Source organism: Pongo abelii, chromosome 6 (assembly GCF_028885655.2).
Source record: "Pongo abelii isolate AG06213 chromosome 6, NHGRI_mPonAbe1-v2.0_pri, whole genome shotgun sequence".
NCBI classification, from domain to species: domain Eukaryota; kingdom Metazoa; phylum Chordata; class Mammalia; order Primates; family Hominidae; genus Pongo; species Pongo abelii.
Window position 1 is genome coordinate 2150930 of NC_071991.2, and position 25417 is coordinate 2176346.

Here is a 25417-nt window from a genome sequence, read left to right on the forward strand (position 1 = left end):
CTGGTGGCCGTCCTGAAAGAACCTTGCACTTGAATAAGCTCTCTTTAAACTAGATTCGGACTCTTTGGAGTATTTTGGGTTGACATACTGCACTATGAGCTCCTTCAAGAGATGGATGAGCAGCGTGTCAGTCTTCTTCGGGCCCCAGAGCGGACCCTGCACACGATACACGCTCATCCCAGGCATCTCAGGAATCCGCAAAGGCAATCTTGGCCCAAATGCTTAAAAACAGAAGGGACACATGTACTATGGTCTGGAGAGGCACAATCCCCCTCACTTCTCCACCTTGTGATGAGCGGCTACGTTAAAAATGGCTTAAGCATCATAAAATCAGTTCTATTTATGGTGAGGAAATACGGAAAGGCAGTAAAATTGGCAGAGCATGGAGATGAGAGGACACTAAACTCCCTGGCTCTCTAAGGGAAACAGGGAGCAGCTGAGACTGTGAGAGGAAAAGGAATTTAACCAATTTAAAATTCAAAGTGCTGCTTCTGCTTCCCCGACGAGCTTGTCAGTCCCAGGGGACCTCTGCGCAGGCACTGATGGCGTCCTTGCTCAAGGCCTCCCAGCTCATCCTCACAAACGTGCTGGAACATTCGTGCTTGCACCAGCTGGGCCCCCAGGTACTAATCCAGAGAGCAGCAACAGGGACAGCTCAGGTGTGTCCCCCAGGCCCACGCACCTCCCCAGGGGTGCCCTGTGCCCTTCAGCCCCCATCAGCCCTTGTCCCCACCCTGGCCCGAGCTGGCTCTGGCTGGGAAGGTCAGCAGGATGTGACAGCCATCACACCTGAGGTCTCTCTGGTCATGACATGGGACCTGCTTCCTTCTTTCGGCAACTGGCAGTCACACAAGTCCTGTGAGCCCCCCACGAGGGCCTGAACATGCACACGTGAAATGCTGCCGGGGGCTGCTCAGGTGTCTCTAATGGAAAGGCTGATGAAGGAGGTGCCTCATGGACCCACCGCAGCGCTGCCTCCTGACGCTCAGCGTGGTCTCTCTCTTCTCCAAGCAGCCAGTGAGGCTGACTCAGGAGGAAGCCGGCCCCAACTGCATTTTGTCTCAATTTGACCCCTGGGACAGCTCTCTCTAGCCTCATCTTACTTGCTAATTTTTGTTTTAAATTTACAGACATTTTTTTTCGAGCAATTTTAGGTTTACAGGAAAACTGAGGAGAAATGAGGGTTCTCATCTACCCTTCAGCCCCCAGGCAGATTCCCCTGCACTGTGCACGACTGCAGTCCATTCATTACAACCGATGAACCCAAGTCCACAGTGGACACGCAGGCTTACTTGTCGTGTCTTACGTTCTCGAGCCTAGAGGAACACATGTCTGCAGTCCCTGTGTGACCGCATGTCCACCATCACGGCCGCGTGCAGAGTCAGTCCACTGCTGCGTGCGACTGCGTGTCCACCATCAAGGCCGTGTGCAGAGCAGAGTCTCCTGCGTGTGACTGGGTGTCCACCATTACAGACACGTGAAGAGTAGGTTCATTGCCCAAAAACCCTCTGGGTCCGCCTGTGCATCCCTCATGTCCATCCCTGGCAACCACTGATCTTTTTACTGGGTCCACAGTTCTGCCTTTTCCAGAATATCGTGGAGAAGAAATCCCACAGTATACCACCTTTGCTGATTGTCCTCTTTCACTCTGCAATATACATTTAAGATTCTTCCGTGTCTTCACAGCTTGGTAGCTCATTTCTTTTTAGCTCAGAATAGTATTTGAGTGAATGGACATGTCATCATTTATCCATTCACCTATGGAAGGACACTGTTACTGTGTGGTTCCTGACCCCTCCAAATCTCAGGTTGACATCTGATCCCCAGGATTGGAAGCAGAGCCTGAGAGGAGGAGTTTGGGCCATGGGGGTGGGTCCCTCATGATGGCTCCTGCTAAAGAGCAGTCCTCACTTCATCAGTTACCAGGAGAGATGACTGTTACAGGGAGCCTGGTGTCTCCCTGCTCTCCCCCTTCCTCAGCACGTGGTGCTGGCCACCTCAGCTCCCACCATGAATGGAAGCAGCCTGGGGCCCTCACCAGAAGCCAGGTGCCAGCGCCATGCTTCCTGCAGGACCGTGAGCCAGACAAGCCTCTTATCTATAAATTACCCAGCCTCACATATTCCTTTATAACAACACAAAAACTGACTGAGACAGACATGTTGGTCACTTCCACGTTTTGGTGATTCTGAATAAACCTACTATAAACACTTGTATGCAGGTTTCTGCGTGAATGTAAGTTTTCAACTCATTTGGACAACTTCCAAGGGGCAGAGCTGGACTGTACAGAGCGTTTACTTTTCTAAGCAGCTGCCAAACTGCCTTCCAAGTGGCTGCAGCACTGTTTTGCGTCCCCCCAGCAATGGTGAGAGTTCCTGTTGCTCCACGTCCTCGCCAACGTTCGGTGCTGTCGATGTTCTAAGCACGTGCAGTGAGGTCTGGGTGCTTTCACGTGTCTCTCCGTAATGACATGCAATGCTGAGCAACTCCTCACATGCTTCTCCGTCACCTGCATCTATGCTTTGGTGAGGCGCCTGTTCAGAGCTCACCCATTTTCAATGCTGAGCATCTCCTCACGTGCTTCTCCGTCACCTGCGTCTATGCTTTGGTGAGGCGCCTGTTCAGAGCTCACCCATTTTCAATGCTGAGCATCTCCTCACATGCTTCTCCGTCACCTGCGTCTGCTTTGGTGAGGCGCTTGTTCAGAGCTCACACATTTTCAATGCTGAGCATCTCCTCATGTGCTTCTCCGTCACCTGTCACCTGTGTCTATGCTTTGGTGAGGCGCCTGTTCAGAGCTCACCCATTTTCAGTGCTGAGCGTCTCCTCACGTGCTTCTCTGTCACCTGTGTCTATGCTTTGGTGAGGCGCCTGTTCAGAGCTCACCCATATTTTAATTGGGTGGTCTGTTTCCTTACCACTGAGTTTGAAGAGTTCTTTGTATAATTTGGATAACAGCCCTTATCAGATATGCCTTTTGCATGACAATGAAAAATATTTTCTCCATTTGTGGCTTCTCTTTTTATTCTCAGCAGTTTCCTTCGCAGAGCAGCCATTTCTAACTTTAACGAGGTCCATCTCATCAATTCTTTCAGACTGTGCCTTTGGTTTTGGACGTTAAAAGTCACTGGCGAACTGAAGGTCAGCTGGATATTTCCGCTGCTATCTTCTAGGAGTTTTAAAGTTTTGTGCTTTACACTCAGGTATGTGATCCATTCTGAGTTGATTTTTGAGGAGGGTGTAAGGTCTGTGTCTAGATTTTTCCCCTGTGGCTGTTCCGCTGTTCCAGCACCATTTGCTGAGAAGACCATTTTCCTCTGAGCTGCCTTTGCTCTGCTGTCCGAGTATATCTGTGTGGGTCTATTTCGTGGCTCTCCGACCTGTTCCACAGACCTGTTTGTCCATTCTTCCATCAACATCATGCCACCTTGATCACTGCGGTTTTACGCTAAGTCTTGAGGTCGGCGAGTGTCAGTTTTCCGGTGTTGTTCACCGGTGTTGTGCTGGCCATTGCCATCTTTTGCCTTCCCATATAAACTTTAGAATCTGTTGATATCCACAAATATAACTTGCTGGGATTCTGACTGGGACTGCACAGACGCTCTGGAGAGAATTGATAATATATTGAGTCCTCCTACCCATGAACACAGAATGCCGCTGCATTGATTTACAGCTTTGATTTCTTTCATCAGGTCTGGTGATTTCCTCACACATAACCTGTACAGGTCTGTTTTTTGGTGCTAATGTAAATAGTACCGGGTGTTGATTTCAAATTCCCTCTGCTTGTTGCTGGTACACAGGAAAGCAGCTGACAGCGTGTATGGCCCATACCCTGCTCTCTCTCACCACTTATTATTCTACAAGTTCTTTTGTTAGTTCTCAGAATTTTCTACACAGACGATCATGTCATCCGCAAACAAAGACAGTTTTATTTCTTCCTTCCTTTATTCCCTCTTCTTGTCTTACTGCACTATAGGTAGTACTTCCAGTATGACAGTGAATAGGAGTGGTGAGTGGGACTCCTTGCCTCGTGCCTGATCTTAGCGAGAAAGCTTCTAGTTTCTTACTTGGTTTTAAGATGGAAATAGTTGACAAGTAATAAGAAATTAGCTTCTCTATGACAACAAAAAGAAAAATCTGCCCATTTAAACAGGACCAGTCACCAGAGCCCACGTGTGTCCAGCAGCTGCACACGTCTCTGGAGAGGCCACCCTCTCTTAAGGACTAGTCTTGGATTTGTGGGGTTCTCAGAGAGCAACTTGTGGCTGCCCAAGTTCTTGGCTCCATCAGAAATCAGGTGGGCATGATCTCCAGGCCCCAGGGCCACCCCTGCTGCTCATCTAGGGCAAGAACACCTGAAAGAAGTCAGCTCTGCTGCTTATGGGTTGAGCCGTCTTCCTTCAACTGCCCGGAATGCTGTAAAGTGGGCCTTTTCTAGGATACGAGTCACCATTTCCAGAAAAACCAGAACTGAGGAGACCTTCCCAGACATTCAATGACTGATGTTCATTAATGATGTTCATGTTCAACACACGCAAAACACCCCCTACACTCTAATCAGAATTTTGAGCAAACACTACCCAGAAAGGTAAGACTAGCCACGAAAGGTGTGAAGGAACCGTGAGCGCTCCTGCCTTCGGCCCTCACCCACCCAGCAGGCAAGGCTGAGCAGAGCCTGTGTGTGGGGCCCTCAGGCCACTAGGCCCTCCTTCTTCCAACTGCACACCTGTGCAGGGCCAGACTTATTCCACAGACTCCAAAAGAAGAGACCATGGCAGATGGACGCAGTCACGAGATGCTCCCGTCTTCTATTTCACCAGACACTGAAGTGATGTGTAGAAAGTAAAAAACAATGCCATTCCTCTCACTAAGTCTCATTTTGTGTTAGAAAATGCATTTTTCATAAATATATTTTGTTAAGTGATAATGAATTGTTTTTAATGAGATTATAAATTGTAAATAATGATTTAATTTTAATTTTAATTTCCAAAGATGGTAAATACTGATAGATATGATTCCCCACAAATAAAAACTCTTTGTTTTCAGTAATTGTTTATCATTAAAGGGGTCTGGACCGACAAGTGAGGGCAATGCTGGTGCAGAGGAAGGCTCAGGCAGTGGGCAATGTCCCAGCCTCTTGCCCCCCAGCTCTCACAGCGACGCTCGGAACAACTGCCCACCAGCTCTCGCCACCTCTCAAGGCCACATGTGGGAGTCTTGCCTGCCACCTCTCATGGTGACGTGTGTGCACATGTCCCAGGCCCAAGAGAAAGTACACTCATGAAGGGAACATGGCCTCAGCAAAGAGCCCTGAATCTGAGCCTTTGGAGGTGAGTCCAAGGATCTCCATTTTCAGGCTCTTTTCGCCATATAACTCACAAGCAGCCAGGCATTTGGGAAGCGTGGCCATGATGAGGACCACGCGGCCCAACGCTCTCCAGTCCCCTAAGGGATTCACTGCTGGTTTCTCTTCCCAGGCAGGGGGAAAGCTCCTTCCGGGCAGGGGTCACAGCCTTCCTTCTCCTAGAGCCCCTATGTCCACTCCAAGCTCAATGAGACAGAAACAGGAAGCCGTACTTGCCCCACGCTGACCAACAATGCCTGTCACAGCCATGTCCATGCTGTTCCTCCTGCAGACTCTGCGCAACTGTGTTTCTCTGCCACAGTATTTAAAAAGGGTCGGCATAAGAGGCTTCATGCCCTGAGGAAGCAACCTGTGATATCTGAGCTTAAAAAAGCATCGCCCTGATGAGAGGCAACGTGGTGAGAGGGCACAGGCTTAGGAGACAGCCAGCCCTGAGCTCACAAGCAGACTCCAGGCTGAGTGGCTCCACAACCTCAGGGAAACGGGGGCAAAGCGAAAGGCCCCCCGCCAGCAGGCAGGGTCAGTGCCAGGGCAGGGGGACATGTGTGGAGTGCCTGGTACCCACAGGTGCCTAGCAGTGGATGTTTCTTTGTTCCGACTCTCTTACCCAAGTTTCCTAACAGGATCGAGAGACCCTCCCAGGTCCATGGCACCAACTCGAGCTCAGGATGCTGGCAACACCAACTACCCTCCCTCAGACCAAGTGCACTCACCTGCCCAAAGCCTGACCCTTCCAGGGGCTCCTGTTCTCCACAGGCAGACTCTGAGCCAGCTGCATTCCTCAGTGGGGGCACTTCCCATCTCCCGGCATCTCCTCGGGGCTCAGCAGTGGAGGCCATGGTGGGAAGGCCCGAGACTGATTTTATGCTCTGCCAAACAAGGAAGGAAAGCGTACTCCAATCGCCTGATGGCATTGGGGCTGCTCTCCACACCTGCACACCGAGAATCCCGGCTCGGGCATGAAAAGGAGCCGGCAGCGGCCAGCTTCAAGGCTAAGAAGGAAGCTCTTGGCTCAGAGCTTACAAAGTTCACAACAAGTTACAGGGAAACTCAAGAAAAGCGTTCATAAGAGGATGCTCCCAAGTCCACTGATGATGCCCTGGGCTTGGCAGTGCCGGGCATGAGAGAGGAGGCCTCGAGGACCCCACCTCAGTCTCCCCAGATAGCAGCTCCTGGCAGCCCCGGCCCTGCTCTAGGCTCCGCTGTGGGGTGTGGGCTGCTCTCCTGGGACTAGGCTCATGCAAACCCCTTCAAAATAAGCAAGGAAACAGAAGTTCAGGGCACCAAAAGACTTAGGGACCAACCCCAGCAAGGGCCCTTCTCCCATCTCCCTATTCTCTTCCTGAAGCAACAATGAACAACATTCAAGCAGTATTCATTTCTGTGTTTTCTCCAAATGTTTGAGGGAATCTAGATTCTACTACCACCTTTTGGGGGCCAAGAAAGATGTTTGCTTTCAAAGGACAGAACTGACCCAGGCACCCTCTTCTCAAACGTATATGGCACTCCAGATGCCGTTTTCTGATTTGGGGAGCTGAGGTCAGGCACCTTCCGCTCTCTAACAGAAACGTCACAGAGCGGCAGACATGTTACCGGTCTGCTTGGCCCATGCGAGTGAGGGGCCCACGCTGCCTACTCCTTCCCTTCTGCAGCTTGCACACGCCACCTCTGGCCCAGGTGAGTGAGGGGCGCAGGCTGTCTCCTCCTTCCCTTCTGTGACTTGCACGTGCCACCTCTAGCCCCAGGTGCAGACAGGCTTGTGCCATGGCACTGCCTGAAAACCTCAGCCAGGAAACAGAGCGCTTTCCCGGTGGTCCCGGGTCACCTCAAAGATGCCACCTCAGGCTCCCACATAGGCCAGATCCACAACCAGAACAGGAACTTCTCCAGGAAAGGTCTCCTGACCAGCAGTTTCTGAACTGTGCTCCTCTGGCCCTGGAGGCTCCAAAGAGGGGAAGCCAAGCAGGAGGTGGACGTATGGGGCAACTACACAAGGACACGACACCGGCCATGATGGCAGCTGCTGCTCACAGAGCGTTTCTGTGCCGACGGCACCGTGTGGGATAACTATGCGAGGGCCACACGACACCGGCCACACAACACAGGCCATGATGGCAGCTGCCGTTCACAGAGCATTTCTGTACCGACAGCACAGGCCAGCCCACGATCAGAGCACAGAGCCGTGAGTCCCAGGCCCTTCACCAGGGCTGCACCCATGCTGCGCTCTCACCACCACTGGGCAGCCCCTGACACTGCGGGCTGAGACTGCTGTTACAAAGGATTTCATGGGGATGGGAGGAGATGCCAGCTTTTTTTTAACTTTCTAAAGAGGATGAGAGAATGCAGGGGTGCGTACAGGGTCCAAAGGGAAGGAGAAAGGAAGGGGATGCATCTGCTGCCCCAAGGGATGTGCTCCCTGGCCACCGTCCTGGCTGCGGCAGCACTCAGCAGGCTGGCGGTGGGGCGGTCAGCTCTGCAGGTGCACTTAGTCCAGAGCCACTCAGCCTAATGAAATGAGGCGTCCTGAGAACCACGGCGAAGCGGGTGCCAGACCAAGTGGCCTGGGGAGATAAGCACTTCAGCATGGAGAGGTTGAAAACAGATCCTATTGACAAAACGGAAGGAAACACATCAAGAGGTGGGGATTGGGGACATGAATGCCAGACACACACTTCCGGCTTGTTAGGAGAAGTCAGCCGGAGGGGAGGCAGCAGATGGGGCCTCCCCCGCTCTCAAGCCGTCGCCTGCAGCACCTCACTCTGAGAACCCCATGCCCAGGGGCCGAGCAAGCACTAAGAGGAAGGCCAGCACTCCTCTGCCTTCCCCCAGGCGGGCTGCACATACCCTTCAAAGAAACCCATTGAGGGTGGAACTGACCCTAATACAAATGAGGAAAGAAAGGCTCGGGGCTCAAGTGAGCAGGACCCAGTGACAGAGACCACAGACCCCACTCCTGCAAACAACACTGCCATTCCCTGAGCACCTGCTTGATGTCGGGAACTTCTGAAATCTTCATTTCTCCACTCCTCTTGCAAAGCAAGAGTCCTGGACCTGATTTTCCAGATGAAAAGCAGGAGAGGCAAGGAGAACACCTCTCAGCTGGAGTCAACATGCATCGGAGAGGCCCAAGGTCCCAGCAGGACAGGCAGTCTTCCTCCTCAGCAGACGCCCCGGCACCAAGGCCAGAGGCATGGAGGAAGAGCAGGCAAGGCTGCCTCAGCCTCACCCTCCTGTGTGGCCAGCCCACCCAGACAGGGCAAGGACTGTGAGGAGGGCCCAACCCCCAGGAAGCACCCCACACCATGGCCACAGCCTGAGCCCTGGCTGCCACGGGGAGCACACGGCCCAACCCCCTGAGCCAGCAGTGTACTCACAGCCAACCCATGGGACCACCCTCCCCGCACCCCCACCCCACCCTAGCTCATGGGACCACCCTCCCTCTGAGCTCACAGGCTGCAGTCCAGGGCTTGCCAGGGTGGGAGAGCTGCCAGCCCCAGGCCGCACACTGAGATGCCCCCCACCCTCAGCAGTGAAGGTGACTCCCCCAGCCATGCCCCCAGGGCCATAGCCCTGAGCTCTGTGTCCTGCCTCTGGTCTCAGGAGGAACCAGACACTACCAATGACCCAGCATGCTGAGAGTACGGAAAATACAACACTCATGCTGGGAGAAGCTGCCAGGGGCTGGGGCCAAAGGCAGACTGCTGAGAACTCCACAGCCACAGAGGACACACGCCGCTCTCCTTCAAGGCTGTTGGGGGAGGAAGCCAGGTTTCGGCAGACCCCCGTCCAGATGGCTCCAGCAGGGGCCAGTGTGAGGGGCTCTGCGTGGAGAGGCCAGTTGCAGCTCGGACCACACTTCCCCCGACCCTCAAGGCTAAGGTTTTGTGGGCGATTTAGGCCTGAGATGATAAAAAACAATTTTATGCCTAAAAATATTAAAAAGTAAGTAACAATACAGATCAGAAAAATCCATGCTCTAGGCTTCACTCCATCAGAGTAGAGTCTCTTTCCCCCCGCGGGTCTCAGTTTCCCTGTTTTTATGGTCTATTATCTGGACCCCCCAGTCCCTGCCCTGCTCCACTGCAGCACAGCACGCCACGGGCCAGGTGGCCAGACTTCCAAAGCCCTCAACTACTTCCCTGCAGGACGTGCATCCTTCTGTGGCCTGTGCTTGGCTCAAGATCACCCACACAGCCTCCAAGCCCAGAGGGCCCCTGCAGACGCCTCTCCCAGGGCCTCCTACTCTTGTCAATCCTTGGTGGCTTCCTCTGGGCCTTCCGCAGGCCAGTGTCCCAGAGCCAAAGGCTCAGCCACATTCATCAGTGCCCAAACATAAAACAGTGACTCCAGCACCCCTCTGGCAGCCCCCGTCCGCCCCGCACACGTTCTTACGTAGGACCCTCAAAGGACCCTGAAGGGTGAAGGGCGCCGGTGCCACCCTCCACCCCTCGGAATCGGATAGTGCACCAGGGCTGACTGGCCCTCCGAGGCCCTAGCTGCAGCCGCAGAGCCAGGAGCAAGAGGCCAACCAGGGCAGGGACGCCGAGTGACCAGGGAGAAGGGAGCAAAGGAGCCAGGCATTCCTGGCTTAGCCACTTCCAAGATGAAAAGCCTCGTCTGCCTTAGACATTTCCTCCAAAAGAAGAGCCAAGGGTGTGGGTGGAGCCGGCCCTGCATCCCAGCACGAGGCCAGGCCCCCACCAGGAGAAACCCCAAGGAATGACCAGGCCTCCATGCCCAACCTTGGCTGGAAAGCAATGCTGATGGCAGTTGCCATCCCCCAGTCCCTGCATGCCAGAAAGGGCGGCTCCATGGCCCTGGGACCCACTGGCTTCTGGAACAATCTCCTATGGCAACTGCCACATAACTAAGCACTCAGAAAGTGATTGCATTTGGGATGAAATTTTTTTCTAGCGCTTGAATAAAAGGGGGAGTTTCACATTTCATCCACTTCCACATCCCTTAACAATAAAAACTTATTTAAAAAGCCATGAATATGTAAATGCCATTTTAAATATGGAAATGCAAAACATTCAGGGAAACAGTCTGGGTGTGAAATATTAACGGCAGCTCATCTTGCTGAAAGAAGCAACACAAGCTGGCTGAAGCAGCAGGCGGAGGCACCCCAGACAGACCCCAGAGCCCAGCGGCAGCGGACGCTGGACCCGGCCCAGTCATGAAGGAGCGTGTGCTCGCCTTGAGGGCTCTGCCTGGGGAGGGAACAGGTTCAGACACCCACCTAGAGCAGGGCCAGCCTTGCCAAAGCCTGCCTGCATCCTACAGGGCCACCCAGTGCCCCACCACGGAGGCCCCTCCAAGCCAGGCAGCCACCGCGTGCTGCGGGGCACAGCCATGACACCCGACCATGCCTGCTGATGACCCAGGCTTTCCCCTGGAGCCAGGATGGGCTGGACCCCCTCTCAGGAGAGATGGGGCTTGATCTCAGGCCCAGCAGCCAGCTGCAGCCTGAAACATGATGGTGCCTCAGACAGGCCCCCAGACCACACTGGAGGGCCACAGAGAACCCAGCATTGGCAGGATGGGCACCGGGTCTATGTCCCCCAACCCGGGACTTCACTAGCACTGATCAGGAAAGGACTGGAGGAACAAGAAGGCACTGCGTGAGGGAGGGAGGCCCCGAGACAGACGCCCGCTCACCCAGACATCTCCATGCCATGCCCCCCTTCTCTCTCTCCCTCTAATTGGCCACAAAATGTACAGGCCTCGTACTCACCCACCCCTGCTGAGGAGGCCCCACGAGGAGGTTCTAAGCTGAGCACAGAGGAGAGGGCAGCTGCACATGCCACAGGCACCATCTCACGTCCAAGTCTGGGCACTGCAGGCAGGTGCTGCACAGACAGCCTGGGGAAGGCCCAGCCCCTCCACACAGCCTGGCTCCCGGGACAGGTGCCGCCAAGTCCTCTTTTTCTACTAAAGTCCCAGTGGAGAAGAGAGGGGGACTGAAAACCAAAAGGACAGGCAGAGGGTCACCAGGACAGCCATCACCGGCCAGCAGGTGGACCGCACAACTGTGAGCACAGAATAGGCCTGCTCCCTTGTCACCTTGAGCAGCACGCTCTGGGGCACCTGACTCACTGAGGGGCCCATGTTCAAGTGCATGGTGCTAGACCCCAGGCACAAGGATGTCCCTCACATTTCCCCAAAAACCCGCTCAATAGGCCTATCCTATAGACAGAAAACTGACTCATGAGAGAGACGGCTTTCCAAAGGGCCCACGCTAACCGAACTAACCCGAGCAGCCTTCGCCAAAGAACAAGGCAGGCACATGCCAGCATCTGCACTGAAACCACCACAGGGAAGCAGATGCCATCAAGGGCCCCGTTCTAGAGACAGACAAGGAGCCTCAAAGGCTGTCCCCTGGTGCAGGGCTGGGTTGGGGGCGGAGGCCTCTGTGGCGCAGGTGCACTGTGCGTCCCAGGCATGGTCCGGGGCTGCAGGAGAAACTCTTGGGACCAGCCCCACGTGGGACGCACAAGGGGCAGAGGGGGACAGGAGCAGGATACAGACAGATCACACGGGTTCTCTGCTGCCGGACGGAGTGCCCCTAGCTGCCACGGAGCCCACGGTGAAGGGCACGGTGCTACCCAGAGCTCCTGGCGCATGCCCTGCCACAGCCCTGGACCAGACAGGCATGGCGGGCCGCCACCGTGGAACACATGGAGACAGCCCATTAGACTCAGGCTGATTCCACACCTTCTGCCAAAGCCCATTTACATCGAGTGGCGCCAAAGCCAAACAGACGCGACAAGGCCTCTGCCCGTGTCAAACCCCAGAGGCCCCCTTATGCCGAGAGCAGGCGGTCAGGTTGAGCATGAGACTTGCTGGGAACACATGGCTGAGGTCATGGTCAGTTCAAGGGCAGGCCAGAACCGGCCATCCCGATGCGCTCTCTGACCCACACTGATCCACGGCAAATTCCGTCACCTTGACCTCCCAGATACCCCCACCGCCTAACCCGTCTGACCATCACCACTGGCCACACACAGGAGACATCCTGCCCCACAGAGCCCCCTGGAAAACTCACCCCTGCCATGCCCTGAAGGCTCCCAGAAATTGTACTTTCCCATTACCTCAAAAAGTGACAGCAGGACACGGTGCCAGTGATGACAAGGACTAGCTAAAAACCTGCACCCTGAGCCAGCACCGTCCACAGGCTCCACACAGGCGACTGCACTCAGCCTCACAACCCCCAACAGGAGTCACCATCACCAGAAAGACTCGCTCGGAGAGCCACTCCTGGTAGCCAAATGCAAACACAGGCCCCTGGAGCCCGGATCAGTGGTGGCTTCTCCAGCATGAGGCCCCTCAAGTGCAAGGTGGGAACAGCCCAGCCACCGTGGATCTCGTATGCCTTGCTGGTCTCTGGATGGCTCAAGTGCACCATAATTCAGATGCCAGGTGACAAGGCCTTGTTATGTCCTTGAGAGGATGGCCTAACCACCTGGGACCAACAGCAGGAAAGACTCATAACTAGTAAACTGATCTTCGCTCACTCTTGGGAGGCGACAGAAACCTGAGGCAGGAAGAGGCTCAGAAAAGCACCATCTGTGAGAGAAAACATGGTGATATCCACTCATCACACCCAATGACTCTCGAGTCCCTTACGCCTGACAAGGGCCTGCCTCCTCCTGACACTGCCCAGGCCCCTGATGGCAGCAGCAAATGAAACAGGCCAGGCCCAGGCACCTGGAAGCACCACGCGGCCAGGTGCTCCAGGACATGCCAGCCTGGTGGCTTCAGGCCAAGGGCTCTTCTGCCTGGAGGCAGCAAAGTGGGATCTTCAAAACCAACTGCGGCGATCAGAGCCCAGGCTGGAGTGCACGTCTGGGAAAGCCGATGCACAGAGCGGAGGCAGGGGAGGCCAGGGCAGACCCCAACATGAAGAGCTCCATCTGCATCCACGCCCCTCAGGGGCTCCCCTCTGTGGACTTCTCAGATGGCTCTACCTTAAGTCAGCATCGAGGAGGATACCTGGGGCTTCAAACAGGCAAAACAGCACCAGGCAGGATCCATGACCCAGGGTCTCTGCTGAGGCAGAGAAGCAAGGCCAAAGGCCGAGACGGCAGCCACACAACGCGTCCCGCAGGGACCCAGGATCCACCTGCAAACACATCCCACAGAGCTCTGGAGACCCACAGGCCTGGACGCACGTCCTGCTTTCACCACCTCCCAGCTGTTTAGCCCAGGGCTCAAGTTCCTCCCCTGCAAAAGAGGGAATCATTAAGAGCTTCTAGCTGGGAGCGTCTGTGAGGCTCAAGTGAGATGCTGCCCATGAAGCACGGCGCAGCGCATGGTGAGGGCAGATGCGGGATAAACACTGACTGCTCTCATCATCCCCATCATCATTCATCGCCGGGACTACTGATGAGAAACCTGAACCTGAGAGGCCCTGCTCCCGCCACCAGCCCTCTCCAAAGCACGGCCTTATTTCCGGCACAGCAGAGAAACCACCAAGAGCACGGCCCCACACATCCCCGCCCCAGCTTCCCAGTCCTGTTCTTCAAGAGCCCTCAGAGCACGCTGGCCTATTCCACTCCAGATCTGAAAGATGACAGCACAGCCACGGGCTGGGCCACAAAGGACTGCAGCCTCCTGTTCCGGCTCTACCCATGGCAGAGCTGGGGACGGCAGAGCTGGGGACGCCAGGCAGAGGGGTGCTTGGGTCCCTAAGGGCCAAGGAGACTAAGACGGCCCGGAAAGGGAAGGGAGGCTACAGGGCAGCCCCCGGGCGCCCTGTGTGAAGCATGAGCAGAGGGCACACCAGATCCACCCACTGATTCTGAACAGCATGCCCTGTCCTCAGCCCCACAACCAGGAGGTCCATTCTCAGATGCAAAGAGCCGAAACCGAGGCTTGAGCGCAAACCAGGCCAGGCTCCCCCACACTGCCATGAAACTCCTGCTCCAAAGTAAAGAGGCCCAGGATCTCTGACAGGCTCTGCTCACACCAGTGACCAATGACGCCCCATCTGTCCACGGCTAAAAGAAGGGAGAAACACACAAGGTTTGGTGGTTCTGACCCAACCCCCAGGCTGAAATGCACTCAAGCACCCCACCCTCCTAGAGCGCCTTATGGCCAGTGCCCTGTAGGCTGCCCCACTGCCCAGAGAGCCCTGCCTGCCCCCAGCTCCACAGCCAGCCCCGGACCCTTCGTCACAGCACCACATCCCGGGGACTGCCAAGAGCTGCTGCACCAGGCATGTTATCAACGTCATCCCGCTGAATCCTCAAGCAGCCCCACAGACACTCTCTCTGTTGTAAGACAGGAATTCCAGTGCAGCACCTGAGCAAACCCGCATAAAGCTAACAAGCAGGCTCCTCGCAACCCTGGAAAGCAGTAAGTCCTACACTGAGAGTTCCAGAAGCTTCTTGCCTCTACAAACTCCAGCCCCAAGACCAGAACGCTGCACAGGTGCCACCGCGGGGCTTCCAGCCTCCAGTCCTAAGAGCGCAGAAACATTCAGACAGAAACTTCAGTCCAGCTCACAGCAGCGTTTGGAACTGTGCTTCACCAGTAAAAGGGGTCAAAACCATAGCTCAATGCTAGGAAAATTCCTTCTTGCTCCAGGCTGGTTGGTGGCCCAGCAGCTAACTCCAAGATATGGTGTCATTTTATCTTCCTCAACCAAGGCAGGCGATGGCTTCCAGCTCGGCATCTGCTCACTGCGGGATGATCTGTTTCCTGCACCAGGTTTCATGGCAAGTTCACATCAGACCCTCCCTTGGCTGCCTTCCCTGCCTCGGAACTCCTCTGGGTGAGAGAGCTCCAGGCTCCTCCCTGAAACAGGCTGGAATGCTACTGCAGTAACTATGGAGAGAAACTGACGCAAACTTTAAAAAGGCAGCAACAGCAGGAACTCTGCAGAGGAGCCCGACCCACAGGACCTGCTGAGGTACCTGCTGGCTTCTGGCTTCACGGACGTGGACATGTGTCACATTGGTGAAAGGAACACCAAGTCACCAAGACAGCGACTGTGGGAAGGGCACTCTGTTCCACACATCAGATCAGCAGAGAAGGAAAGTTACACAACACCCAGGAAGTGCATCAAGACTGCGTGGTGTAGGCTGCTCACAGCGGCACACTATGCTGGCTGATAGGCAACATTCATCTTCTAAAAGCCAAGCTCCTGAAAACAGGCACACGAATGACCCAGCCATCACTTCGGAAGCTCAGCCTGAGGCACCAGCATTCCGAGATGCTGCCACACGAGCTACCCCAGCGGCACCGTCACAGCAGCACTGCCTTGAAGAGAGAGCACTGCGCACTGGGCTACAAGAAAAAGGGCACTGCCTCGATGAGGGAGCACCGGGCACTGGGCTACGAGGAACAGGGCACCGCCTCCAAGAGGGAGCACTGGGCACTGGGCTACGAGGAACAGGGCACCGCCTCCAAGAGGAAGCACTGGGCACTGGGCTATGAGGAACAGGGCACCGCCTCAAAGAGGGAGCACCCGGCACTGGGCTACGAGGCACAGGGCACCACCTTGAAGAGGGAGCACCGGGTACTGGGCTACGAGGAACAGGGCAGTGGAGCCGCACCCTGAGAAGCTCCTCAGATGGCGAGAATAGCGTTCACTACCAGGGAAAGATGGACACGGCCAACATACTCGGTAAAAACTGCAGAGGAGAACACGCATGGCCACGAGCACATGCCCGCTGGTCCGCAAAGATGAGGGAAAATGCCCGGCAGCTGCCCTCATGACCCGTGACCTCAGCTGGACCAGGGCTCTGTTCTTCGGTGACTACAAGCTACTTTCAATGAGAAACAAACAAAAGTGACTTTAAAATGAGGCCCGCCTGGCAAAGCCCTCGGGGACCTGGGCCACTGTGGCCTCCCACCTTCTGCCATGCCGCCTCCTTCACGCTCATCTGAATTTCTGTCCGACTGCCTGTAAGAGACCTGTAGAAACGTGCTCAGCTGTTCAACCGTGCGAGGCTCCCTGACCCCGCCACGGCAGGCCGCGACGAACACGGTGTCCTGCCACCAAAGAAAGCAGCAGCCCAGAGGCCAGAACTCAAGCGCCGAGGCCATGACGGGACTCATCCACACCTCAGTGGCCACCACCAGTGCCGCCAGTCCTAGGGTCTGCCTCCTTCCTGAGCCTTGGAAGTGCACAAAAGGGCCGGGCACTCAGCGTCGCCAGGCCCCAGAAAGCCTTGGTCGGGAAGTGTCCACCCACCAGCAAGCAGCACCACTGAGACCCGGGGATGGCTCAGTGCCCAGGCGCAGCTCAGGAGGCTCAGACCTCACAGCAACCCAGTCGTTACTGCCAGTACCTTTCAGCTCACAGAGATGAAGAGAGGACCAGGTGCCTGCCCAAGTCACATGACCAGCAAGGAGAAGACCAGCCACCCCCCAGTCCCTGCAGGCAAGAGGGACCGGGAACTCCAACCTCACGCCCAGAGGCCTCCTGTGCCTCTCCACTGCCCCATCTCAGGGAAGCGTCTCCAGTGCTCCTGGTGATGGGTGACCAGCGCCATCTGGAGCCTGCACCTTGGCTAAAGAAGCCCACACAGGGCAATAAGCCACACGTAGGACAGAAGCCAGCACACAGACACACACATGAAAGCAAGCTGGAAATGCTTGTGAGAACCCAGGATTTCAGGGCAGCTTCTCTCTTTGGCCTCCCAGACCAGCGCAGTACTGGGGACCTCGTCTCACCCCGAAGACCCCATTTCACAGAAGAGGACGGAGCACCGAGCGCATCCATGGGGTGCCCCGAGACTCACCCTTCCCCAGGGCAGGTGCTCCAGCTCTCAGAGGGAGCCCACAGGTCCTGAGAAGCCAGCCACAGCTGGGGTTGTGAGGACCACCTGCCCACTGTAGAGGCTGCTCCCTGAGACAGAGACCCCATTCCCAAACCAATCCCCCCATTGGCTCAATCCACATCTGTGACCACAGCGAAGGCAACACGGGCAGCATGCAGATGCGAATGTTCCCTTCCGTGTGGCCCTGGACATAGAGATGGGCCTGCTGCTGCTGGTCAAGGCAAATAATTTTAGGAAGCACCTCCCTGTTTGGTGGGAGAAAAGTACAGGCAAGTTTCCTTTCCTTTAATAGTTGATTCTGTTTCATTTCCAAAGTAAAACGATGAGGATCGCCTGGTAAAATGTGAATGCTTTAACTTCAAATCACTTTTAATGCCTGTTTCATCTGACAGCGGCTTTGAAAGCAAAAGGCAATCTTTATCATTTGAGGTTTTTCAGTAAATTGATGTGATTATGTCCAACACAACCAGATGCTTCTAAAAGCCAATTTTCAAAGTGACATCAGCCCCCAAAATAAGAAACCTCCTTCTGGCTATTAATAAATTATTAAAACACTCTCTCCACAGGAAGACGAGGCTGAGCTTGATCATCAATGGCAAACAGGTGAGCTTCAGGCCCTCCGCACAGACCCAGGGCCTGGTCAGCCGTGCAGGGCGCAGAGCTCCCCTGGGGCCCCATTGCACGGCCCTTCCCTCTGCCCCAAGCTCACCCCACTGCCCACCAGCCCCACAGGTTCCACCAGACGGGGTTCAGTCCCTCATGGTAGCTCCATCTTCTGGTCAGGGGCAGGCATAAGACCCCTTTTTAGCCAAGGAGGCATAAGGGGTCCTTGCTGGCAGTGGGGGTCCTAGGAAAGGCTTCCTTGTACAGAAAAGATCAAAAAAAGAGGCCTCTCCTTTCCGCCTCTGGGTGTGATGCCGGAGCGTGGACGGCCCCTCACAGCCACGAGTGAAACCAGAGAAGAGCCGGGGTGTGGGATAAGAAGAAACACATATCTGATCGTCATCCCAGGTTCCCTGAAGCCCTTGGGATTTCCTGAGTGACGGACCTGTCTCTTGGTATTCATAGTGAGCCCCTTCCAATCATACCTGCATTCATGCTGACGTGAAGACTCAGGGTGGGCCCAATAGTGACAGACGGGCTGGTTCCCAAGACCACATGAGGCCCCACCCTGCTGGGAAGACGAGAACCCTCCTGATCCAAGGAGGGACCCCACAACAGGAGGCCAACCCCCAGACCCCATGGCAGTTTAGCACATTGTCAGAACAATGGACGGTGGTGCCTCAGCGGAGGCTCACAGCACACGGTGGAAACATGGGGCAAATCGTTCCCTCAAATCCCTGCTCCCCCATCCCATCCCAGACCAGGGCCAACCACAAGATGAAGGACAGCCATCCCCCAAGAGCCAGGGGGCACACACTCTCACTCGCCCCTAATTCTCCAAAGCAAACTCATCCCCACAAGCGCCCTGGGCGGCCAGGTCTACCTGCTGGTGACAGCGCTGTTCTTGTCCTTCAAGGCAAGCTCCCTCTGCTGCAGCTCAACCACGAATCTGGAAAGGTCTTCTGGAGTCCTGCAGGATAAACAAGGCACACTCAGTTCCAGCTGTCCCCCAGAAGTAAACCTGATTCTGCACACAAAACAGAAGGCCAAAAGCAACCTCTGTAGCTGATGCTCTGGGACCCAGGATGTGTGAACTCTGCAGACCCAGGTCCAGGGCAGCATGCACGCACTACAACCTGGGGTCAACCACAGCCCCCACCCCTATGCAACGCCAGGGAGATGACCTTAGTAAGCCCCGATTTTATTTCACCTGTAGAAACAGAGACACCACCTGACAGTGTCACTCTTCAGAGGAAATGAAATCATGTTTAAAAAGCACCCACCAGGCACCTGGCACAGGGGAGGTGCTCAGCGAGTTTTAGGTTCCTTTCCTCACCTCTCCTTCAGAAGACCCATATATAACAATAGAGTAAAATCAGCGATCTCCAGGTGTAGCGCTTTCTACTTTCCAGGACGATTCCAGATTGTCTCAGTGAATGCCCCAGCAACCCTGTTGTTCACCGTTTCCATTTTTAAATGAGGAAACTCAGACTCCAATGTGAAACAGCCGCTTCAAAGTTCAAAGTGCACCCTGATGATCAGCAACAGCTGAGCTCGGCCCGAGCCACATCTTCTAACTCAACGCTGGGACTCCGGAGGATACAGCAAGGATCTGAGCCGTGCATGCAAAGTCATGCCAGTGGTGTGCGAGCGTTCCCAGCCTCACAACCTGGGGCACAAAGCCAAGGCTCCCTGGCTAGACTGACCAAGTGGCATGTGAGCTCAGGCCCGAGGACCCATCCTTGTTCTTCTCTTCACCTCTCATGGAGCAAGCACAGGTCCACACAGAAAGCAGGGGCTGGAAATGCTGTGAGAGCCCCACCCAACCCCACTCAGGGAGCCCGCACCACACCACTGAATGAGCAACGGGGACCCCGACATTGGCCAAGGAGGCTACCTGCACCCTGGAAGGAGAGGTCCTAGTCACTCTGTCAGCTAGGCCCCCAGAGCAACCTCGGGTGGATCCCGGGCACACCCTCCCAGCCGCCTGCCAGGGAGCTCCTCTCTGCGAGTCAGCCATGGTCCCATAGAGGCACACTGCAACCATAGACCCCTAACAGAAGCCATCCTGTTGCCTAAAACGCGCACGCTGCAAACCTCAAGCGCTGGGTCCGACCAGACTCTGCCCTGAGACAGCCACTGACCTTTCCTGTCACTTCAGCACCCTGCCTATGGGCCCCCGAAATCCTGCATCAGCTCATCCAGTGCTCACACAGCCCCTCCCCCGGTCTTCCAGCACCCAGCTCCTCCTCCAAACACAGAGGAAGGGCCACTTCCTTACAGTGCCTCTGGCCACCCCCACACCCCTTGCCATCCCATGCCTGTTTTGCACAGCACAGAGGACAGCTGGAGCCCACCTTGCCCAGCATTAGTTTGGTGTTTCTGGAGCGTCTTCCATCACTGGAACAAAGCTACCAAGAGCCTGTGAGCAGATGTCCTGCGGCCTGGCCCGGGCCCTGAGCCCTCACACACACCCAGGGCCAGTCATAAGCCCTCCCTCTGACCACAGCCTCTTCACACAGAGCACGCCACGGCCTTCTCCCTTCCAGGTCCCCCAGAGAGGCCTCTGCCCACCCAAAGAATAGGCCCCTTGCTGGACGTCTAGTGGGGACAGCGATGGGTGCGGAAAGAGTAGCTGGCACCGGGGAGACCCCATCTGTCCTCCCACACACAGGCAAACCGGGGTTAGAAAGCAGCTCCGTGGAAAAAGCATTTATGACCGAAAGGTCTTGGAAGAGAAACGGAACTCTAGGAGAGAGATGAAAGGTGCAGCTGGCCTTGAGCGCCGTGACCATTCTCTCCAGTTTCCCAAAGCTCCCAACCTCGGGGAGTTAAAAATATCAGTATCAAAGTAAGGAAACCTTTCCAAGCCAAGAGATATTTTTTCTGAAACATTTGAATGAGATATTTAAGTTGTTTTGCATTCATCAAAGGGGCTTGTAAATTTTCACTAACTCAGTGCAAAGAATTTATTTACAACAAATAAATAAAAATCGCATATGTCCACATCTGCAATGGCGCCTCCCAGCCCCTGTGCCCAGAACCAGCGGCAGGTGAGGTGGTCACAGGCGGCAGGCTACAGGCTCCACCTACACAGCCAAGGCCACCCCGCCTCACACCCCTCAGGGCCCCCACATGTCACCGGACCTGAAACAGCAGGAGGCCAGTGGAGAGGCATCTGGCAGGCAGTACCAGGCCCCAGGGTTCTCCCAGCTGGGATGGCTCTCTCTCACCAGAGGGCACACTGCCTGCCACCTCCCTCTGTGGGGAAGCCTCCTTGCAGCCTGCAGAGCAGGAGGCAGAGTCGGGAGCATTTGATACCGATTTAGAAACAAGCTTCCTGCCCCAAGGTACGAACCCACCCAGCAAAGCTGGGAGCTGGGGTAAGATCTCAGAGGGCCAGGCTCTGCTAACCACGTTCTGCGATTCCCAGTGATGCCAAGACCATGATAAATGCAACCATTTAGCAATGAGAGGGGAAATGGGAGTGGTTCAAATAAACTGAAAAGTGACAGTGACAGAGTCCTCTTCTGAAGTGCTGGGCGCCCACAGACGGCGCACGCACCAGGCAGTCTCCTACGTCACCCATGAAGGCCTCTGACTCATGCCATTGGGGTCAACGGCGCACGCACCAGGCAGTCTCCTACGTCACCCAGGAAGGCCTCTGACTCATGCCATTGGGGTCAACGCCTCATTCTGGCATTGATGGGCCACAGGAGAAACCTGAGTACTCTGGAGCCCCGGGGCATCCATCTCAATCACCCAAGGAGCAGGCTGGCTCCACATTCGCACAGACTCTGCAGGAGGCTGCTTCCAAGTGGCTCCCCTGCACGCTCCTCCTTGCCTGAGGGGGGTGTGACCTGGAGCTTGTCCTGCCCCAGGCAGGAAGAGAGAGCATGGCTTGCCCTGAGGCAGAAGGCTGGCGCCTGAGGCGGATGGTCCCACACAGACCCCAGCCCTCGGGAGCACTGACACGCGATGGGCTCTCAGCCTGGATACTTGCTAGGCACATCCCTAGGCCCCCAGATCCCTGCTGGCTCTCAGTCCCCATGTGACCAGGCCCCTATCACAGGGAGGACTGAAGCTGCAGGGCTTGCTCTTCCAGAGCCCTCCAACCTCAGGGGCAGCCATGCCCAACACCTCCCACGGGCAGAAGCCGCTGGAGGGCACAGGGGCACCAGGAGGAATTCCTCCCTTCACAGCCTCTTGCGCTGAAAAACCCGCAGTCACTACTTTGGCTAAACCAAGCCTCATGAGCCCCGTCTGGACATTCTTGCTCATGACCAGGGTTCAGCTTCCACTCAAAAGCACAAGCACAGTGAGCTCGATGACAGTGTTCAAGAATGTCCCACGGGACCAGTCTACTCTACTTGCAGAGACAGAGGGAAGGCCAGGACATCCTTAAAGGAAAAGGAGATGGACCCGTGGGAGAAAACCTGGGTCTCAGCCCCAGCCCTGACCCCTCCAGGCTGAACTCCCTACCTGCTCGGCTGGGCTTCCTAAGGCTCACTTCCAAAACCCCAGGGCACAGGCATAGTGCACTGCTATTACCTGACAATCCCTATGCCATTAACTTTATGGATGTGGAAGGGACAGGGAGGATGTTTTCAGGGTGTGCAATCCAAGCCCATTTTCACACTGGCATTGGGAGGCCGGGAGAGGACATGCACCCTGAAGGCGGTGTCTGGATGTCGCCACGGACATGAGGAGAATACGCTTCAAGCACAATCATCAACCAACATGTTAAAAGTTGTGAAATTCTGTATACCCCTTGTTCGGCAGTGTCAATCAAAAGAAAATGTGCTCCCCATATACAAAAATCAACTGGAGATGGATTACAGGCTGAAAGCTAAGACCCAAAAATATAAAAATACTAAAGAAAACAAGGAAAACACTTCAGGACATTGGTCTAGGTAAAGATTTTATAGCTAAAACCTCAAAAGCACAAAACAAAAGGCAACAAAAACAAAAATAGACAAATGGGACTATATCAAAGTAAAAAGCTTCTGTCCATCCAAGAAAACAATCAACAGAGTGAAGAGAAGTGAAGAGACAGCCTCTTGAATGCAGGAACATACCTGTCAACTGTTCGGCCAATAAGGGACTAACATCCAAAATACAACTCAAAAGGAACTCAAATAACAACAATTAAAAAACATAAATAATCCCATGAAAAAGTAGGCAAAGGACACAAAGAGACGTTTCGCAAAGGATGACATGCAAATGGCCAACAGGTATATGAAAAAATGCTCAACATCACCAATCATTGGGGAAATGCAAATCAAAACCACAATGAGATACCACCTTACCTCAGCTTAAAATGGCTAATAAAAAGACCAAAAAACACACAGACAGCTGCTAGTGAGGATGCAGAGGAAAGGGAACTCTCAGCTGCTGTTGGAAGGAATGTAAATTAGTACCACCGCTATGGAACCCAGTATGGAGATTTCTCAAAAAGCTGAAAACAGAACAACACCACATGATCCAGCAATCCCACCACTGAGTATTTACTCAAAGGAAATCACTGTATCAAAAAGATACCTGCATTCCCATGTTTATCACAGCAAAGATGGCAAAGATACGGAATTAACCTGTGTCCATCAACAGAGGAATGGATAAAGAAAATGGGGATGTACACACAGTGGAATGCTATCCAGCCGTAAGAAAGAAGGAGAGCTGGGCCGAGCGCGGCGGCTCACGCCTGTAATCCCACCACTTTGGGAGGCCGAGGCAGGTGGATCACGACGTCAGGAGTTCGAGACCAGCCCGGCCAACATGGTGAAACTCCATCTCTACTAAAAATACAAAAATTAGCCAGGCGTGGTGGCACACGCCTGTAATCCCAGCTACTCAGGAGACTGAGGCAGGAGAATCACTTGAACCAGGGAGTCAGAGGTTGCAGTGAGCCAAGATCACGTCACTGCACTCCAGCCTGGCGACAGAGCAAGACTCCGTCTCAAAAAAAAAGAAAGAATGAGAGCCTGTCATTTGTAACAACGTGGCTGGAATGGGAGGTGACCGTGTCAGGTGAAATCACCAGGAACAGAAAGAAACTGCATGTCTTCACTCATGGCAGCTGTGGAAATTCACCTCCTAAAGGCAAAGAGTAGAATGACAGGTACTAGTGGATGAGAAGGGCTGGGTGAGTGGAACGGCAGATGAAGAGAGTTGAGTTAATGGGTACGAACATACAGTTAGATGAAAGGTATCAATTCAATTGTTCCGCAGAAGAGTAGGGTGACTAGAGTTAACAATGTATTGTATAATTCAAAGCAGCTGGAAGAGAACCAGAATTTTTCCCAATACGTGGAAATGATAAATACTCAAAGTGATGGTTACCCCAAATACCCTAAACTTGCTCATTCCACATTCTTTGCACGTAAGAAAATATCATAGGTACCCCATAAATATGTAAAATATTATGTATAAAAATAAATAAATGGTAAATAAATAAAAGAAAATGGGCTCTCTGGGAATGAAGTGTATGAGCTTTAGTTAGTGGAAACAGAATGGGTTTAAGGCAATGGTTTCAGAGCACTCCATATGAGAAAAAGAAAAGACGAAATGGTTTTGCCAACATGTGGACATTTCTGAGGCCACGAAGGAGGTCCCATCAAGAACAAGGTGGAATCCGATCAAATGGGGCAGGAGGTCACCTCCTGGACTGTATAGGAAGCATTCCGGCGCCCTCTTCTCGAATTAACAGCAGCCTGTGGAGAAGGACGGAGGCCATCATCTGGAGTAAAGGACATACCCTTGAACCAGGCGGGGCGGGGAGGAGGAGCCCAGGAGGCTCTGGGCACGCGGAGGAGGCCACAGGGGTGGACTGTGAGCTCTCAGAGAGGCTTGCACAGAGAAGCAGTCCGGGAGCCGGAGAGCCGCTCCTCCGGCGTGGGGCTTCTGTGGCCTGGCAAGAAGCCTTGCTACCCGAGGAAGACTGGACCCTCCAAAAGGACGAGGCTAAGAGAGCGAGCAAAGGGGGGTCCTCAGCCCCGACCTGCCACGCTCTTCCAAGAGGACATCCCGAGGAAACCCAAGACAAGCACCACACCTGGCCAAGGTGGCATCCTGCCACCGTGTTGGGATGTTTTTAATTGTGGTAAAATACACTTAACATAAAATATACCATCTTAACCATTTTTAAGTCCCCAGTTCTGTCGTGTTAAGCATATTCATGTTATTGGGCAACCAGCACCACATCCATCCCCAGAACTCTTAATTTTGCAAAACTGTCCCATTAAACCCTGTCCCATTAAAAAGGAACTCCTGCAGCCCCTCTGCTCCCAGCCCTGGCCACCTCCATGCTACCTTCCGTCTCTAAGAATGCGACCACTCCAGCCACACGAGTGGAGCCAGAGAGCATTTCTCTGTGACGGGCTTACTCTACTTGGCATCACGTCCTCAAGGCTCATCCATGTTACAGCATGTGGCAGACTCTCCTTCCTTTTGAAGGCTGAGTAATACTCCATTGCGTGGCTACACAACGTTTATCCATTCACCCGTCGGTGGACACCTGGGCTGCTTTCACCTTTTGGCTATTGTGAATAATGCTGCTACGAACATGGGTGTGCCAATGTCTGTTCCAAACGCTGCTTTTAATGATCTTGGGTGGATACCCAGAAGCGGCACTGATGGAGCATTCCATTTTCGGTTTTTCTGA

At 54.3% G+C, this 25417-nt stretch overlaps 1 protein-coding gene across 30 annotated transcripts in view; it reads right to left on the minus strand.

The window, feature by feature from the left end:
• Positions 1–25417, minus strand: part of MAD1L1 (mitotic arrest deficient 1 like 1) — a 414737-nt gene that overhangs the window by 311338 nt on the left and 77982 nt on the right. For 27 of the 30 annotated variants that reach the window (XM_024241280.3, XM_063725878.1, XM_063725875.1 and 24 more), the window contains one exon: positions 18641–18727. The exons of the other annotated variants lie outside the window; for them this stretch is intronic. In XM_024241280.3, the coding sequence (XP_024097048.1) occupies positions 18641–18727 (87 nt within the window). The remainder of the gene's footprint in view (positions 1–18640; positions 18728–25417) is intronic. 30 annotated transcript variants of the gene reach the window in all.